This window comes from Dermacentor variabilis, chromosome 4, assembly GCF_050947875.1.
Source record: "Dermacentor variabilis isolate Ectoservices chromosome 4, ASM5094787v1, whole genome shotgun sequence".
NCBI lineage: Eukaryota > Metazoa > Arthropoda > Arachnida > Ixodida > Ixodidae > Dermacentor > Dermacentor variabilis.
Genome location: NC_134571.1, coordinates 40,550,885 through 40,568,913, shown reverse-complemented (window position 1 = coordinate 40,568,913; position 18,029 = coordinate 40,550,885). Strand labels below are relative to the sequence as shown.

Here is an 18,029-nt window from a genome sequence, read left to right as displayed (position 1 = left end):
ACGCAGCCATTAGTCCCACTACAAATCAATATGCTTAACTGAGAAATAATAATCACGCGAATTAACTTTTAATTAATTGCATTACCGTACGTACATCAATCTACGAATTGTAGTAGCTTTCTACGTATATTTCTCTAGCAGTTAAATAATTGGGAGCCCCTGCATGCTTCAACGGTTGGCCTCTAATTCACAGTATTTAATGCTTTATTGTACACTCTTAAAACGGTTGCACCCTTTGGGGTGTATATTTGTCCCACAACAATAATCGTCGTCTGCCAATTGCTCGCGTTTCCTTTCTTGAAAACTCGGCGCTCGCTGCTTTCCTGTCGAGAAAGCTCCGTCACGCTGATAAATCGCAAGCCGTTCGTGAACTCTTAAAACGGTTGCACCCTTTGGGGTGTGTATTTGTCCCACAACAATAATCGTCATCTGCCTTGCTGGCGTTTCCTTTCTTGAAAACTCGGCTCTGGCTACTTTCCTGTCGAAAATGCTGCGTCACACTGATAACGCGCATGCCGTTCGTGACTGGGAAGTACCGGGCTCGCAGCGTTAAAGAAAGGAAACGCGGGCAAGACATGACGATTATCGTTGTGGGACAAGATACGCCACAAAGGGTGTAAATTTTTCTAAGAGTACACTCTTAAATGTACATTTTTAGGGTGTATATTTGCCAAACAATACACTAATAAAACAGTTTACACCCTTTGGAGTGTATATCTGCCACACAACGATAATCGTCATCTGCCTTGCTTGTGTTTCCTTTCTTGAAAACGCCGCGCCCGCTATTTTCCTGCCGGGAATGCTATGTCGTGCTGATAACGCGCATGCCGTTCGTGACTGGGAAGTACCGGGCTCGCAGCGTTAAAGAAAGGAAACGCGGGCAAGACATGACGATTATCGTTGTGGGACAAGATACGCCCCAAAGGGTGTAAATTTTTCTAAGAGTACACTCTTAAATGTACATTTTTAGGGTGTATATTTGCCAAACAATACACTAATAAAACAGTTTACACCCTTTGGAGTGTATATCTGCCACACAACGATAATCGTCATCTGCCTTGCTTGTGTTTCCTTTCTTGAAAACGCCGCGCCCGCTATTTTCCTGTCGGGAATGCTATGTCGTGCTGATAACGCGCATGCCGTTCGTGAATTGGAAGTACCGGCCGGGCTCGCACCATTAAGGAAAGGAAATGCGGAGAAGACAGATGACGATTATGTATGGCGAGATATGACCCAAAGGGTGTAATTTTGCTTAAGAGCGTATGAGGCAAGTAATAAATTATATTCAGTCGTCGATCACGCAGACGTCGCTGATTAGGTTGAAAAGTTTTATATCATTAGCATACATTACAAATATCCCGCCATTCATTCCTTCGGCGATGGAGTGGCCATTTTCTAGAGTAACGAACATATATCCTTCGAGCTTTCTGGCCTTCAAGCCATCTCTGCACACGGGAGCACAACTATGAGCACGTGTGCGCAATTCTTTTTAGCGACAGAGCGGGCAACATTTATAGAGACCATAGATTTGACGGTCAACCTCGCTTCCTTAAGAAAGCTGGAGGCGAGTGATCGGGTGTTGCGTTTTGTCATTTCTGTTCTCCCCGATGCTTTTGTTGATCATAAGCAGCACGGCGGAGTGTTTTTAAAACGGTCACATAACAGCGAGTCCACGCACTCGAAGCGACGCGTGTTTATGTAACCGTAATGTTTACCGCGGAACGCTGGCGGCGAACGCTAGGCGAGCTTTCTGGTAGAAACGCGGCCTCGTGCGTGGGCCGCGGATGCGCGCAGACGAGCGCCATCTGGAGGTGTTGCAAGGAACCGAGCACGACGCTCTATGACTGGTGGAAACGCTGGAAAAGGGATTTGTGTTCGAGTTTCCGCGTAACAGAATTATGTTTTCTCGTATATTCCAATTACAATCCGACGTTATGTCTTTAGGTTGTGTATAAATCAAAATTTACGAATATGTTGACGTATTTTACTTTGAGAAATTTAATTAGTTCAGTAACGCCTCTGCGCCACGCGGAGGGTCTGTGCGGTTCTGGTTCGGTACGATATTTTTCTTACGGACAACGCCGCCGCCGCCGGACGCCGACACCTGGTTTTCTACTACACAATGGCTCGAGTGGCGACTGCTGCACGGCCGCCATTCAGCGGGCTGCACCCGGGCCGCACCCCCGGGCCCGGGCCTGCAGCGCCCCCCGCCCCTCCCCAGCGACGCCACTGTTGCAGGGCATTCGTGTCAACGTATGTCAAACTTTTTATGATATCCCCGAAATATCCCTGCTAGACTACGCCATATGCGTAAAAACATGGTGCCATAATGGCTACCTGATGCTTCTGCATGCCTTGTCATTGATCATTTCCTATATATACGATTGCTGTGGGCGGCATATTCGGCCTCAATTATGTCGCATCCAAGAACAGCAAACCGTCCGGCGCGCGCGCGCTGGAGTTGTGCCAGGAAAACGTCCTAAAGTGAAGCCTCTGGAATTTTGGTGCCTACATGCAAGTCCTTGGAGTAAGGGTGGTGCGCCCTAAGCGACAAATATTTATCATCGTGTACTATAATAATATGCCTCGTTTATTCCATAGGCTACGTACGTAGCAGGGGAAATGTAGCTTGAAGGTCAACCAGACACGCGTCGATCCTGCTTCCTACCCTAACACCGCCGTGAGAGGGGAGGTCATGGGGACAAAGAGAAAGAAAGGAGTGCGCAATTTGCACTGAAACTGACTAGGGTAAACCAAGCACATGCCTGTATATACAGGGTGTCCCAGCTAACTTTAGGCAAAGTTCAAAAATACGCAAATACCACGTGGCTGGACAGAACAAAGGTAACGTTATTTGCCGTCGCTTGGAGATACTCAAACTTTTCATTCCGCATAATTAGATAATTAGTCTTAATTAACCATGCTTCTCAAATATTATAATTAAATGAAAAGTAATTGAGGAAGTGGTAGAGCGACATGAAAAACTCCCGATACAGCTTTCTGTTCCTCAATACATGCTACATAACAGTTTTTCCGAGCGTGAAAGAAGCCCGCGAATATACACGCAAAGTGCCTCGAGCAGTCAGTCGCGCGGCAATTTTGCGGGCTTTTTTCACGCTCGGAAAAGGACTTATTTAGCACGTATCGAGCAACAGAAAGCTGTATCGGGAGTTTTTCATGTCGCTTTACAATTTTCTCAGTGACACTTTTCATCTAATAATATTTCATAAGTTGATATTGATTAATTAAATAGTACTAAATTAGGCGGGATGAGGAAGTGACAAGCACTCCGCTCAGTGAAGATGGAATGGCAGCGAAAGCACTTTGCGTTTCGCTTGAGAGCTTTGACTGTCGTCAGCTTTCGCTGCCATGTGTAAATGGTTGTCATTTGTTTGACGCGTCTGATGATGAGAGTTGAAGTGTTTGACTGGATCATTTAGTAAAGAAAGTGATTGATGTTCTATTGAGACTATTTTGTCAGGGTAGTCCCGATTGCTTTATGATCACTGTGATACATACTCAGTGGTGCGAATGCCACCCTGGAGAGGTTCTTGGCTAGAATCAAATCAATGCATGTCCGGTGATGCTTGCTAGGTAGGTATCATCCATGGGGTTAGAGTAACATTGCAGGCAAAACTCGCCCAACATGCATCGCATGAACCATTTGTTCTCTGGCTTAGAAATGTCCACGTTGAAGTCTCCGTGAGTGAGTGAGTGAAATAACTTTATTAGGTCCAGAAAAGACGCAGGGGAGACCCCGCGCCACCCGGCTAGTCCCACGTAGGGACCGCCAAGCCGAGCTTGACGGCCCGATCGCGGGCGCTCTGGACGGCCAGGGTTTGGTCGTTGAGTTCGGGGCTGCCCAAGAGCGCAGCCCACCTATCCTCGCTGAAGGAGGAGCCGATGGCTTCGCACTCCCACAACACATGGTCCAATGTTGCCCTTACTACACAGGCAGGGCAGTCCGCACTGGGATATCTTTCAGGGTATATGGCATGAAGAACCGCGAGGTTAGGGTACGCACGGGCTTGTAAAAGTCGAAGGGTAACCGCCTGCGCCCTGCATAAGTCACAGGTGTGGTATCGTCCTTTCTAACCCACTGGAAATACGTGGTCATAAACTCCTTGATTTCAGACTTGGAAGTAGCGGGCGAGATGTACACCATGGAGATCACCATTCATTCTTCCGTTTGTATAGCACAAACGTCCGCGCAGTCGGCGACCATTTTGTTAATCCCCAAGACCGAATGGTTGCACTTGAATGTCGTTTTTTTACGTATATAGCACAACCTCCAGCGCGGGAATCCGCCCGGCGATCCCACAAGACTCCGTTGCAGCCGTTGAGCTGCAGGGCGAACGAGCTGACGACGTTTCGGAAAGACATGGGCCGTGTATCTCGTTCAGGATTGTATCGTGATTGAGACCTTCCGCATGCAGATTTAGTGAACGAATGTTCAAATGCCGAAACTACAATCGTACGCGGTTCCTGCAGTAGTGCTTGGCAAGTCTTGGTTATCGTAGGCAGGTGGTGATCTTCTAATCGCTTGAACTCGTCTTGCAAAGCTCTCTCCCCGTTTCCGTTTGCATGGTGAAACGTGTGGTCTCCCTACGCATTCGTGAGCAAGAGGCGGTTCACGTCCGTGAATCGGCTCAGAGCCACGTACACTATATAGCTTCTGTGGATGCTTCTTGTCCTACTCGTGCACCACTTCCGAGTACGTGCGCCTTGAGACTATAGTGCATAGTGACCGCGCTGGCTTGAACGATGGAAAACTGCTTGCATTTGCAGCTAAGTGATGTGTCTGGTACCTCTTTGGATCTCACGTGTGACAAGAATAGTTCAAGGGCGCGCTACAGGTTCCCGAGCCCGCAGGTGTATGTGCCATTAAGCTTGGACGCTTTCTGTACTATCGCCAGGATTGGCCATGATTTTTTCTGTTGCCGGACGCCGAAGAAAAATACGCAAGGTTAGTGATATACAGCTTTCGCTGTAAAACAGTTTATCTCCAGGCGACGGCAAACATTACATTGGTTCTGTCCAGCCAGGTGACATTTGCATATTTTTAAACTCTGGCTAAAGTTAACTGGGACACCCTGCGTGTGTGTTATTATATACATCGTTATCGGACACGTGCGGAACGCATCTTCGAACAGTGAACGCAGAAAAAGGAGAAGAAATCGAATCTAACGCGATCGAACGGTTTCGAGCGAGGGTCGCCTGATATTCGCCGCGATCGCTACAACGATTGAACTGCAAGTTCCTCTTCACCGGCGTTATATTTTTCTGCACGTAAGATCAAAGTCTGCCGCTACTAGATCCTCGCGTTCTACTTAAGAAACCCAAAATAGCTGAGAGTGGAAATTCAGCTTAAAAGTACTCTCCATGTCGTTTACATAGAATGTGATTCGAGCACTGCTTTAAATAAGGCGGGGGGGGGGGGGGGATAATTGGCACCATCGATGGCTCAAGCCGCAACAAAGCCACCACAGGAGAAGAGCACGCACATGACAGCGCGACAAAAGCATGCGTCTTTGAATACGTCCCGGCGGGAGCACATTTCCAACCGACACCACGTCGAGGTCAGCAGGAAGCGTCAACGGCTCATAGCTGTGATGAACGCACCTTTACGCAGGAAATATGCGCTAAAGTTGCGATACCCTCCCCCCCCCCACCCCTCTGCCTCATATGCGGGCAGGGGCCACCAGATACGTCGGAAACCCGAGGTGCTGCGTGCGCGCAGGAGCATCACGTGCAATGACGTCAGACGAACGGAGGATTTCACTTGCGTCACGTTCGACACGCGCAAACTCAGCGCGCGCGCGCCAGACAAGCTTTCTAGCGTAACGCACACAAAAGCGCGAGCTGGAAAGCTCGTCTGCAAATGAGTCCCCGCACGCCTTCTAGGGCCTGTATGCAGAACAGGTTTATGTAAAACAGCTGCTGTAGTGCTATGACCCGTTTAAGAAAACGGCTATAGTTGCGCGTCTTGTACGTATTTTCGTACCAGAAGTCACGTTCTTCTTTTATCTCATTTTTTTTTTGTACCTTGCACGCTATGGTGTTGACTGGAGGAAAAAACGTGGCCCCCGCAGTGAAGTAAACGTCATTATCAAAGTACGCGCCCATAATATTGGTCCACTGCCAAGGAATACAGGTTGTCGGGGAGGAACCTGACCGGCAAACACGATGGCGTAATTCCGACAACGATGAGACCGCCGCGTTGCTCGATTAAAGTAATACGCTTCGAAGGGGGCAAATGCTTTCGCGGTAATAAAATCTGCGACGTTTTCCACACAAGAGGCGTACACGTATGCTGCCCAATCTTGTTGCAGCAGAGCTTTTGTAGCTGAAAAGTCGGATGGGAGAAACAGGCATCGGACGAGGACGGACTACATAAACGCTCCGATTTTTTTTTTAACGAACACGAGCATTCGCAGCAAAGAAGCCGCGGCATAATGCAGGAACTCGTGGTCGAACAGGTGGCGCCAAGCACGTGAAAAAAAAAAGAAAAGCCATCGTCGCACGCAAATTGTGGAGCAGCCAAGGCGAATTGCATGCATGGTTATCGGGCGGTATATAAGCAGAAAGGCCTCGCTCGCATTTCAGCCGGAAGCTGTGATGAAACGGTACCATAAACGTTATCTGAATTTTCAAGCGAGTGCGCGAGATATGCACTCGGTTCTGCTTACTTTGCGCTGTTCTGGTGGAGAGAGAGAGAGAGAGAGAGAGAGAGAGAGAAAGCGAGGCCTTTCCGCTTCGCAATAAGTCTTTGTTTATCTTCTGCGGAAGAAAAACGGCACGAATGATACAGCTAGAGAGGCGTGCATAAAAGCTTTTCGCGCAGAACCGGCGCTTCTGAGGAGGCATTTCAAATGCGAGCAGCACGCGTTGTACACTCACACTCGCAGCGCCCTCTGGGACACGGTGGTGCACCGCAGGCCTGCGTATTTCGCCGACCCGAAAGGACCTCTATCAGCGAAGGGGCGCGAGAGGCGAACTGGCTGCCGCCGAACGAATTCCTGGGCGTCCCAAGGACGGAAAAACTCCCAGATACGCGGCGCCCTCGCCAGTGACGACAAGGTGGTCGCGAGCGTGCGTCTCTCCCGATCTCGCGAGCAAATGCGTTCTCCCCCGTTCGCGCTGTCGCGCGATTCCGCAAGACCGCGCAGCGCTCAACCTACTTGACGCTCCTTGTGGCGCTGCTAACCGATCGCTATCTAATAATATACGGTGCCTCGAGGCACTCTCTAATCGCCAATTTTCCCGAACACCATGCTGACGCAACGTGCTGAAAAACTATTACTGCTTGTATACTCCTTGTTATATACGTCAATGCTCCTATAGGCATTGCGAAATATACTTAATTGAAACGGTCTCCAGTTTGCTGGCGACTCGATCATTTTAGGTCCAAGAAGGATAACTTGCAGCTCATATATATGCCACGGTCTGTGTTATGCAGCACCTCCATTTGACATTTCTACTTCGATCCCTGCATGGCTGGTTCCCCTCATGGCTCGTACGTGTGTGTGACATTAAATTGCACCATGGTATAGGTTGTCCTCTCCGAACAGCCACTGCATTAGTTAATTAACAAAAGATCGCATATTAGCCGTAAAAAGTGAAGTTCTTTAACATGTATGAACCAAAGAAAGCTCGATGGACGAACGGTTTAGCATTTAACTCCCATCGTAATGCGGCCACTGCGTCCAGCAATCGAACCTGCGACCTTGCAATCCGCATGAGAGCGCCATATATAGCCATCCGAGCCGATCGGTTCAGTACGCTCACTCCACACTACTCCACACGCATATTTACTTATTTATTTATTTATTTATTTATTATTACTCTTAAGGCTAAAGGCATTAAAGAGTGAAGTAGGTTACAGCAAATGAGAAAAGAAACAGAAGCAGTTAGGCCGCCATACTCTCATGAGTCGATCACTCAGACTCGGGCTGATCCGCGAGTTGAGACTCTGTGAGTCCGGCTGAGTATAATTTTGGCGAGTGAAAAACGACATATTGTGAACGAGTCTGAGTGAATTGCGTTTGTTTTAACGACCTATGGTCTCGCTACATGGAAATCGGATTTCTCTGGCCAGTTTGCAGGCCTCCGAGCCTCCGCTGCGTCCACTTCATATATTGCTCTTTACACATGCTGTCAACTAGTGCCTCCTCTATCAAAGTTAAGTATGTTTTCTTGTACTGTGGGACTTCTCCAGTGCGAGCTGCATACAGTAAAACTGGTAACCTGCGACATTTTGTATTTCTATCTCTGAAAATGGACATTCGCAATATCAATGCAATGGCGCAGCCATTACATAATGACCAATGCGTCCGAAGAGATATCGCACTACAGGGTCGACGTACTACGAGCGTACAGCCGCAGGCGACTCAGCGCCAGCTGTATATCTCGAAGTTAAGCGATTTGTTATCTTCATCTGCACACAGAAGTAAATTTCGAGCTTGCACGTACATGTTTGGCTAGCATATATGTGTACAAAGCATCAATATAGGGTGCAAGTTCGTTCACGTCTGTCCATTTGAGCAGAAAACCGTGGTATCCTTATCCTTTTTTTTTTCGCACCCTATCCGCTGCAATGTTTGCCTTATGTACATGTACCAACAAATCAAACTGTCAGCACAGTTGACCCTGAAAAGACGCGCTATTCAAGGAAAGTTGACTCGATAACGCCGGTATGGTTCTGGGTGCTTTCATAGCGAATTATCGCCATCGAGTAGCAAAAGAGGAAAAGAACATTGCCGCATTGCAATTTACTGCAACCCAAATTTTTTTCTGTGATAAAAAAACATTTATTACCCTTGTATTATAACTATAACTAGCAGAAAGAAAGCTACACTTCTTCACACACTCCTCACACTATACACTTAAAGGGACATCTTGCACAGAGCAACATCAAAACAATTTAGTATCGTGAAATATACTGTCAGGACAGCTTTTTTCCCCCTGTAATACGGTTGATTAATCGCGGAAAGCCGCAGCCAACTTTCTTGAGTTTTCACGCGTGAACCGCAGTGCCGGTGCTTCGCTGTTATACGTCACGAATTCTAAAATATTTTTGCGCGTTTGGGCCGTTCCTGCACGATAAAAGTTGTCAAATTTTGCTATAGCCTGAGCCTTCGGTTTGTTTAGAATACCGTATAATCATTTATCGGCGAAATGCTAATCCCTAGCAGGGGGATGTCCAAATCCATGAGGTCACGGGCACGATCTTTAGTGCGGGAAGATGGCGTCGCCACAGGCCTTTCGCCTTTTCTGGCTCACCAAGTCTCCGCAAGACATTTTCGCTGTCCTGGAAGTTTTGCGGTTCCTCTTCCCTGCGCCTTTAAGCTGTGCTGGCGCGTGTACGCTAGCAGCATGCACAGGTTTCAGGAAAAGGGAGAATCCTTGAGCACTTGTCCAAAAATGTCAGAAACATGCGGTTTCAAGAACAAAGAAAATTCTGATAGCCACACAAGCCTCTGCGCAAATAACACTATAGAACAAAAAGGAAAGGTCAGTCTTATCGCCTCAGTGCAGTGGAGACACTGCGAAACTTGCTTTGGATCTGGCAAAAGATATGCGGGCAGTGCGTATAGCCATTATCTACAATTATCACGAGAGGTCAGTCTCGGAAACACTCCACGACCGTCTCCTACAAGCAGGGCCCATCCACAGACGGTTCTCCGACGGTAGACCTCCCAAGAGCGGCAATCTAAAAAGTATAGAGGACGTCGACTATCTTATCACGGCGCGCGAGCAGGCGCCGTCTGCGGCGATCAGGACCCTGAGGGACTTACAACACTTGCTTGTTTGTTTCGCCTCGTATAATAGGCTCGCACTTGTTTTTCACGCTCCAATTGAGTGCCCTTTCAGAAGAACCTGAAACATTTTCTCAGTTGTCAAGACTGTTGCAGATTTGCTTATCGTGACTATACGCTGCGATATTTGGATCGACATATGTGTTGTGGGGGCAAAAGGCTTAGAAACGAAGGCAGACGTACAACAAAATGAAGGCATACTGTATCAGCAACGACAGTCTCTGAAAATTAGAGAAAAAAAGGGGGGGGGGGAAAGAAGGTCGAGCAAGGACAGAGAGACCGAGACAAAATGGTTTGCTAACGAAGATTCATAGTGAGTTGTGTGATCAGTAAACGCCAGTTGTGTAGGAATAGCGCTAATCCTGTTTTTGAATGCGTGATGATTTCAATGCCTATTCATCGAGCAAACCCTTTTGTCCGTCAAGTAAGACGGTCGTTTTCAAGACGGCCTGCAGCAGCGAGCGAATTTCGCCTTCGCGCTGCATCTCGCTTCAACGCGAACACAGCACTCGGCGCACTGTTTCCCCATCGCAGATCGCTTTCAAGACAGGGCCCGCGCGTCTCGCTTCAACGCGAACTAAGCAGCGAGAACACAGATCTGCGCGGCCGCGCCATACGCCGCCGGAGCACGGTTGATTACGCTCAATCATGGTTCACCGCGGATTGATAAGGCGCCACAGAGCGATAACGGCTCATAATGATCGCAACGTCACCAGTGCACCTGGCGCTGCCACCTGCAGTAGTTTGCATGCGTCATCAATTCACCTTGCGCCGCCGTCCGCAGTTCGTGTCGCCGCAGCTCTGTCGTTTATGCTGGTCGGATGAAGTTTCATAACATTGACAATAACACAGAGCTGCATGGAGATGATCAAGTGGCACAATGCTTGCGCATGCTTAAACAACTCCCAGATTACTTTCTGCGTAAATTTTTTTATAGCCCGTTTTATTTTCTTGCGCTTAATTTTGTATCAGTCGTGGCGGACCGCTGTGCGTGTGAACTTGCAGTAAGCGCCAATGCGCTTATTAGTGAGCCGTTTTAGCTGACTAACTAATGTCTCGTGGAGGCAGCGCACGTCACAGTTGCAGAGTTGAAGTCAGCCAGAGAGAACAGCCAACGAAGTGGTTGTGTTCCGCTGGCGAAATTATTCAAAGTTGACTCGCAGTGACCCGCAGAGCACAAACATGCCTGAGAAAAATTTTGCCGCCAGTTTCGAAACATGCGGCGAAATACGTTGCTGCTCCAGTTAACGTGTTCCCGCGCTGCCGAAAAATAAGGTAGCTAGAACAGCAACTCTCTTCGCCGCGAATTGGGAATCCGCATTTCTGGAAAGCGAAGATTCTATAGCGAATCGTTATGCTTTTGCGTACTATAGTTGATCTCCAATTCTGCAAATAAATCGTGCCTTCTAAATCAATTGGCGAAAATTAATGATTATGTGGACGATTAGAGCACAAATTATGATGTCCACCACTCCTGTGAATCCGAATCGGAAAATAAACGGTGTGTCGAACTTCACATTTTTTAATAAACAGGGTCGTCGGAAACACGCTCTCTGTCAGCGAACAGGTCGATCGATGAGAGGATTTCTTGGCCGTGTTTGCGGATAACCATTAGAGGACTATACAACTCCGCGCGTCGGGAGCTGCGCGCCGCGAAAAAAAAAAAAAAGAAATCGTATCGTTCTGCTCGCATTTGTGCGAGGGGGTAAATTGACGGACTCGTGGAGACATACGCGTATTTTCAAGCATCTGAAAGCGTCGCATGGCTAACGCGCCCTGAACCATCAACGTCACTATACGACTACTCTTCTGTGCACATCGTCTGACGTGATCTAAACATTTGTCTATTTATTCATACGGTTCGCCTGTCGGCTGTTACAAGGTCTCATCAGCAATACATTACACGAGCGAACCATTTCAATACATTTAAAAAGAGAAAAAAATTGGAAAATAAATGTTAAACAGGGGGAATTAAATTAGTATGCATTAGCAAATCGACGTTTCTGCAACAGATTAAAAGGTTGCTCTTACCGTGAGAGAAGGTCCGAATAAGCCAGACATGATTCAGAAACGAAAGGAGAGATCGAGACGTCACACTGACGTACAGTGCCCGTGCGGTAAGTTCTGTTGCGAAATTAAAAGGAAAGTTTGCTCTTGCGTCTCTCCGCTAGTCATTGACCGTTTCCCGCCACATGATTGAAAATAGAGGTTTGGAGGATAAACTTTTACAGTCTAAGCTTATTGAGTGTTGATCTTTAGTGTTCCTCGGGGAACACGTTGCAGAACAATTGGACACAAGAGTATACATGAGCTCCCCGAGCGCACTATACTGTAGTGCATTCGCACAGGAGTATGTATACAAGTTACGTCGGCCATCCACTTATCTAGGAAAGCAATGGTACACAAAGCACAGAACACAAAGTACACAACACAAAGCACACACTGGGCAGATGCTCTTTATTTTTTCATCGCATGGGCGTTCAACCCTGTAGCGATGCTGTCTCGCGGTATCTTTCCTGGCCTCTGTACGGGAGGCGCAACGTGTCAAGGCCACTACGCGCGGAAAAAGATCATGAAAGCTCGTTATGCGAACATATGTGGGCGCACAACGTTTGCGATGCGAGTAATTTACAGCCTGATAATGCTTGCGTATATTTTGCATGTATAAAATTTGTTCGATGTGCCCGTATATCATGGTAATTGTGCCCGTATATCATGGTCAAATTCTGCCGTCGCGACAACGGTAAGATTCGTTCAGTTGCGCAAATGGCAAGGAGGCAAAAAAAAAAAAAAAAAAGAAATCCTGAGCAATCAATGGAAAACAAGATAGCTCTGTACGTAGAGGCAATGGTAGATCTATTCACTTTTCCTTGAGGTTGCAGCTGAATTTATTCGAGCTGTATATTCTTTATTTCCCCGCTTCATTTTGTAATGTTATAGTTTACTTGCTGCTTTAACCTAATCTTGGGTAACCGCTCTTCTGTCAACGCACAGATATGTACATTTATGTGTGACAGACAAACGTGATCGGTATCTGTTCCATGGAACTATCCAAACCGGCTTTTATATATATATATATATATATATATATATATATATATATATATATATATACATGGGTAAAGAGAAATATTTCAGGCTACCTTTCAAACGTAAATAACACTTGAGCGGTGCTACAAGGCAAACAAACAGAACAAGTATTTAAATTCAACAGTTCCGGCCGGTCGAAACTGTTGAAATTAAATACTTGTTCTGTTTACCTTGTAGCACCGCTCAAGTATATATATAGATAGATATAGATAGATATAGATATAGATAGATATAGATAGATATAGATATAGATAGATATAGATAGATAGATAGATAGATAGATAGATAGAGAGAGAATTATTGAAGTGAACAAGTGTAGAAAGAGCAAATGGGTGGCACCCTCATCCCAGGGCTCCACTGTCTTCCGCTGCCCGACTGCCTGGCCAAGAAGTGCTACAGTTATGCCTCTCGGTCCTCGCTGGAGAGCAGAGTCTCCCATTGCTCCCGTTGCAAAATACTTCCCGGCAGGGCCAGTTCGTCGATTTTGGGGGGCCGAGGTTCGCATCCCCACGAGATGTGGACGAGAGTGGTGCTGCCTCCGCACCACGGGCACATGTTGGGGTAGGCCGTGGGCGGCATGGCGTGTAGTCGGCGTGGACTTCGATACGTGTCTGTCTGGAATTTTCGCAAATCGTGGGTGTCCCAGTCATCCAGATGTCGATGGGGGAGGCGCATGCCCGTTGCTCGCGACGCTGGTGTTCTAGGATGTCACGCAGTCTGTCAGGAAACTGACATTGGGGTTGGGGTTGAGACTGAGTAGCCGTTCGGTGGTTAAGTTCGCGAGCTGCGCTATCCGCTCTTTCGTTACAAGCCAGGCCGGCCCTCATAGCCCGGGCACCAAATCAAATGTGCTGCATGGTGGGCTATCGTATCCCCGAAAATTTTCTGAACGCAGCGAGGGACTCTTCATCATAAAGAGCCGGCATGCTACCTGAGTCTGCGATTACCATTTGGATACATAGTAAGACACCCGCCGGCCTTGTTTAAGTGCCAAGGAACTGCGCCAAGCACTGCGCGTATGGCACATTGACCTGCTTGTAAGCCCTTTAATAGAAAGTAGCAACCTCTGTCCCCGAAGCACACACGAAGGTCACTTTAACGAGCTCTCAGCAAAGTTTGAAGCAACATATATACAAAGGATCTGACGTGACAGCACAGATTGCTTCTTCTCAGTGCATTTTAAGTGGATATTGCTCCAAAGTTTAGTCACTAGAAATATTGTTTTGCGGCGCAACGTGGCCTTGAAGGGACAATAAAGCTTTAAAATAAGTCAGGCTGAACTGGTATGTTACATGGTTGTACAACTCTCGACGTTCGTTCGGCGGAAAAAAGAAAGATTTAACAGCGGAGGAACTTGCAATTGAAGGCCAAACGTCCTCTTCTGAATTCCCATCACGACCAGACTGAGCCAACGATTGCTTTCCTGTGGGACCTCCGCATTTCACGGTCTCCTCGTGGGTTTCACTCGTTCTGTAGTATACAGTACTAGAACAATTTGTACAGTGTTCTGAAGGAAGAGCCAATGAAAGTTGTCAGGCAAATGTCTTGCTAGGAAGTACAGTGTTCTTCGTTACGTTCTGCCGTCACAGGGAGCTATAATTCAAAGAACTCGAAAACGGCATCGCCATCTTCCAATTCACTAAGCAGCCCCGTGTGACGTCAGATTTTTGGCTCTGACCTGACGTCACAGAGATGCCCAATCTCTCTTTTTTTTTTTGTTAATGCATGGATTCCTATCGTATCAAACCGTGACTTTCGGGTAAAGTCTGCCGTCTGAGAGCTGTAATCAGTCAAGCTATTTTCATTTCGCGTCTTGTTAAAGCCTCACGAACCACACCAGTGCAAGGGCAAGTTCTCGGATCCGTCGACAGAAATCGCTATCACCCGAAATCTGGATTGTTTTCTGGACGCCATATTGTCGAGCTCCGCCACGTCGGCGTTCTGAACCAAACAGAGGGCGTAGGTGAGCCAACACGAGCAGACAATATGGCGGAATTCTACAATGACTCTAGCAGAATCCAGGTTGAGCTTCTTGCAAAAGGGTTAAACTCTGCAGGACCAGGCATCGCGGTCACGCGGGGTTCCGCCGCGCATACACGAAGGGCTTTGTCCCGTCGCCAATCACGATCGCGCAGCCGTCGTGTCGGCGGTTGCTTATCTGCGTGGCGTGTCGCGTGGAGATTGTATAAGCCCTCCCATCGTTACACTCAGCAGAGTCTCTGAGGCGACAGCGGGAACCGGCACGAAAGAGCCTAGCCAGACGATTTTTATCGCCTCCCCTAGACGGCTGTAGGAGATAACAGCTCTCTCCGCTCAAGTGTCATTCGCTGAAAAGAAAAGAAAAAACAGCTGCGCATAGGCGAGGAAGGACGACACTCGCTAGAAGGGAGTCGAGATATGCGCTACCAACCGCCTCGCAGAAGTTTCCACGCTGTCGCATGGGCTTCCTTCACAGCAGAATACCATTACAGATGCACTGACAGCGGCAGTGCGTTGAGACACATCGTAAACAGGAAGCGGTACCCGAACGTGTGCTTGATTTTGGGTATTGCGCAACGGTAACGAATGATTAAATAAATAAAGAAAAGCCAAATTACGGGGTTCAACGTCCCAAAACGACAAAGACGGGCTATGAGAGACGCGCGAGAGGCGGGAGGAAGGGGGGGGGGGTGCACCTCCTGCGTCCCCTATCGTTTTCATCCTATCACCACGGGGTGCGCAAGGATGGAATGGCCCCCTGCGCTCACAACTAAAATGAAGAGTCGTCTTCAGTGAGACCCCCCGCCCCCTTACTCACCCCCTGCTCTCCCACAAGACCCTGGCGCGGACAGGTAGGGGTTCATATGTAAGAAAGTGTCAGAGGCCAAGTCTGCTTCGAAAAAAAAATTGGCAATCCTTTAGTCACTGACTGATTCTGATCACACAACAGCTATATATGCGTCAAATGTTTACTTTGAAGCGCACAACTGTGCTGAAATATATTGCAGGAAACACGTGGATTTGATTTAGAAAGCGAATATATCTTGTCTAAACGTAGAATATATTTTAAGCATTCCGAGATCCAGTTCGACTGCCCAGCACGAAAACTATATGACGCATGCAAATATCCGCCCTTATCTTCTCGGGCCTGCCGAGCTGAGGCGCGGTTCCCTTTCGCGCTGCTGAATGGTTTGCATTTGCTTACCTGCGTTGTTGAGCAAGGTGAAAATGCTCGCAGCGGTTGCGTTCGAGATGGCCGCCTTGCCCTGGAGGTCGTGGGCGCGAGCACCGTCGCCGGCCGTGATGCGGTCCTTGGACACTAGGACCACGTTTCCCGGCTCATCCGGAAGTTCGTACACAACCTTGGTCTTTCCTTCGATTACCTTGTTGCCCAGTCGTAGACCGCCTGCGGCAGAACGCAGAAATATAGCGCGCTGGTACTTAAGCTGAGTATTCCACAGGCGTAAAGATACGTTCAAGCGTATAAACACCAGCCACGTCTCATAGGTCGCGTAAAACTCGAGCCTGCATCGCCGCAGCCCCAACCTGCAGATGGTTTCAGTTTAGACGGCTTCCCATTCGTATTCCGCGCGTGTCTTGCAACTCGTCCGGGAATGTCTGATAACGAACAGGAATCTCGCGTCACCGATATATGCCTTACGGAGACATATGCATCTACATCGCTTACTGCGTAAATTGAGGCGAAAGAAGCAGGCATGTATCCATATATACGTGCACTAAAATATTACAACACAGGGCATGTGAAACGAACAATGTGTTTGCGCAGTCTATAACGTGCTATTGTACAGCTACAGCGGTTCAATCTCTGAAGCTGCCCATTCACATGGTGAACTTCCCTTCTGCCGGTTTCGCGTTACGGTGAAGTTCACTTAGGTGCGAAGATTGCTTCGTTGTCGCTGTACCTGCTAGCACCTCTGAAATTTCTATAATTGCGAGCATATAGATTCGCAAGGAAGGATTCAGCAAGGAAGTAGTTCGGTCGTCGCGCCGTGCGTTTTCAGGAGCCAAAGTGCACCGAGTGGTCGTCCGCGTGTGTACGTCGCGCGCAAATATACACATCCAAATTTGAATGGAATAGAAGCGTTATCCTTTATTTCGGTTATATCTGAATTAGTATTTATAGCCTTCATAAGGTGGCCACTGTACAAAAGTGAGTGCAAGCGGTGACAAATGATGCTGCGATATGGAAAGCAGAAATATATGCCGTATATAGGGTGTCCCAGCTAACGTTAGCCTATTCAACGAAAGAAAACTTAAAAAGCATGGTGCAAGATACAATCGTAAGACCCGCCATGTTCCATCGACATACTTCCGACGAGCGATCGAACATATTAGGTTTTATAATTGTACTTTGCACCGTCTCTTTCCAATCTTTATTTTCGTTCAACAGCTTCGCTAACGTTAGCTGGGATGCATGATAGCTTGTATATGAATCGCGAAAAAAAAAGTGACACTAATGATCAGGCACGTACCCAAGGGGGGGCCCGGGGGTACGTGCCTGCTGTGGCAGATATACACCCCAAAGGGCGTAAACCTTTTAAAAGTGCACTTTTAGACGGAGGTACACCCTTTGGGGTGTATCGCTGCCACAAAAATAATCGTAATCTGCCTTGCTTGCGTTTCCTTTCTTGAAAACGCCGCGCCAGCTACTTTCCTGTTGGGAATGCTATGTCATGCTGATAACGCGCATGCCGTTCGTTAATGGAAAGTACCGGGCTCGCAGCGTTAAAGAAAAAAAAATGCGGACAAGACAAATGACGATTATTGAGTGGCGAAAAGATGTGATTTTGCTTAAGAGTGTAATGTGACGCAGAACTTGTTTTTATAGTACTGCAGCACGCGCTGAAGTAGCTGAACAAGATGAGAGAGAAGAAAGGCCAATGGCTCTTAGTCAAAGCCAAAATTCCACTGCCACATTATAAGGATAACGACAGAAAAGTTGCACGAAGCGGTCGTTTATAAGAAGGGTGAAGGCAATTACCGTTCTGCTATCTGACAAACGCGCGGCAAACATGGTCGGCCTAACGCACCACTCGAGCAGCTAAATATCTTCCGTGACACATGCCACAGTTTGTGGGTTCGGTTAAACGAGATTTCGGACGTCTTGAAGAAACAGCAAAC

At 47.7% G+C, this 18,029-nt stretch overlaps 1 protein-coding gene across 1 annotated transcript in view; it reads right to left on the bottom strand.

The window, feature by feature from the left end:
- The window catches only part of Paics (PAICS bifunctional enzyme), a 32,351-nt gene that overhangs the window by 13,553 nt on the left and 769 nt on the right, over positions 1 to 18,029 (bottom strand). The window contains exon 2 of the mRNA XM_075688753.1: positions 16,093 to 16,293. Within this exon, the coding sequence (XP_075544868.1) occupies positions 16,093 to 16,293 (201 nt within the window). The remainder of the gene's footprint in view (positions 1 to 16,092; positions 16,294 to 18,029) is intronic.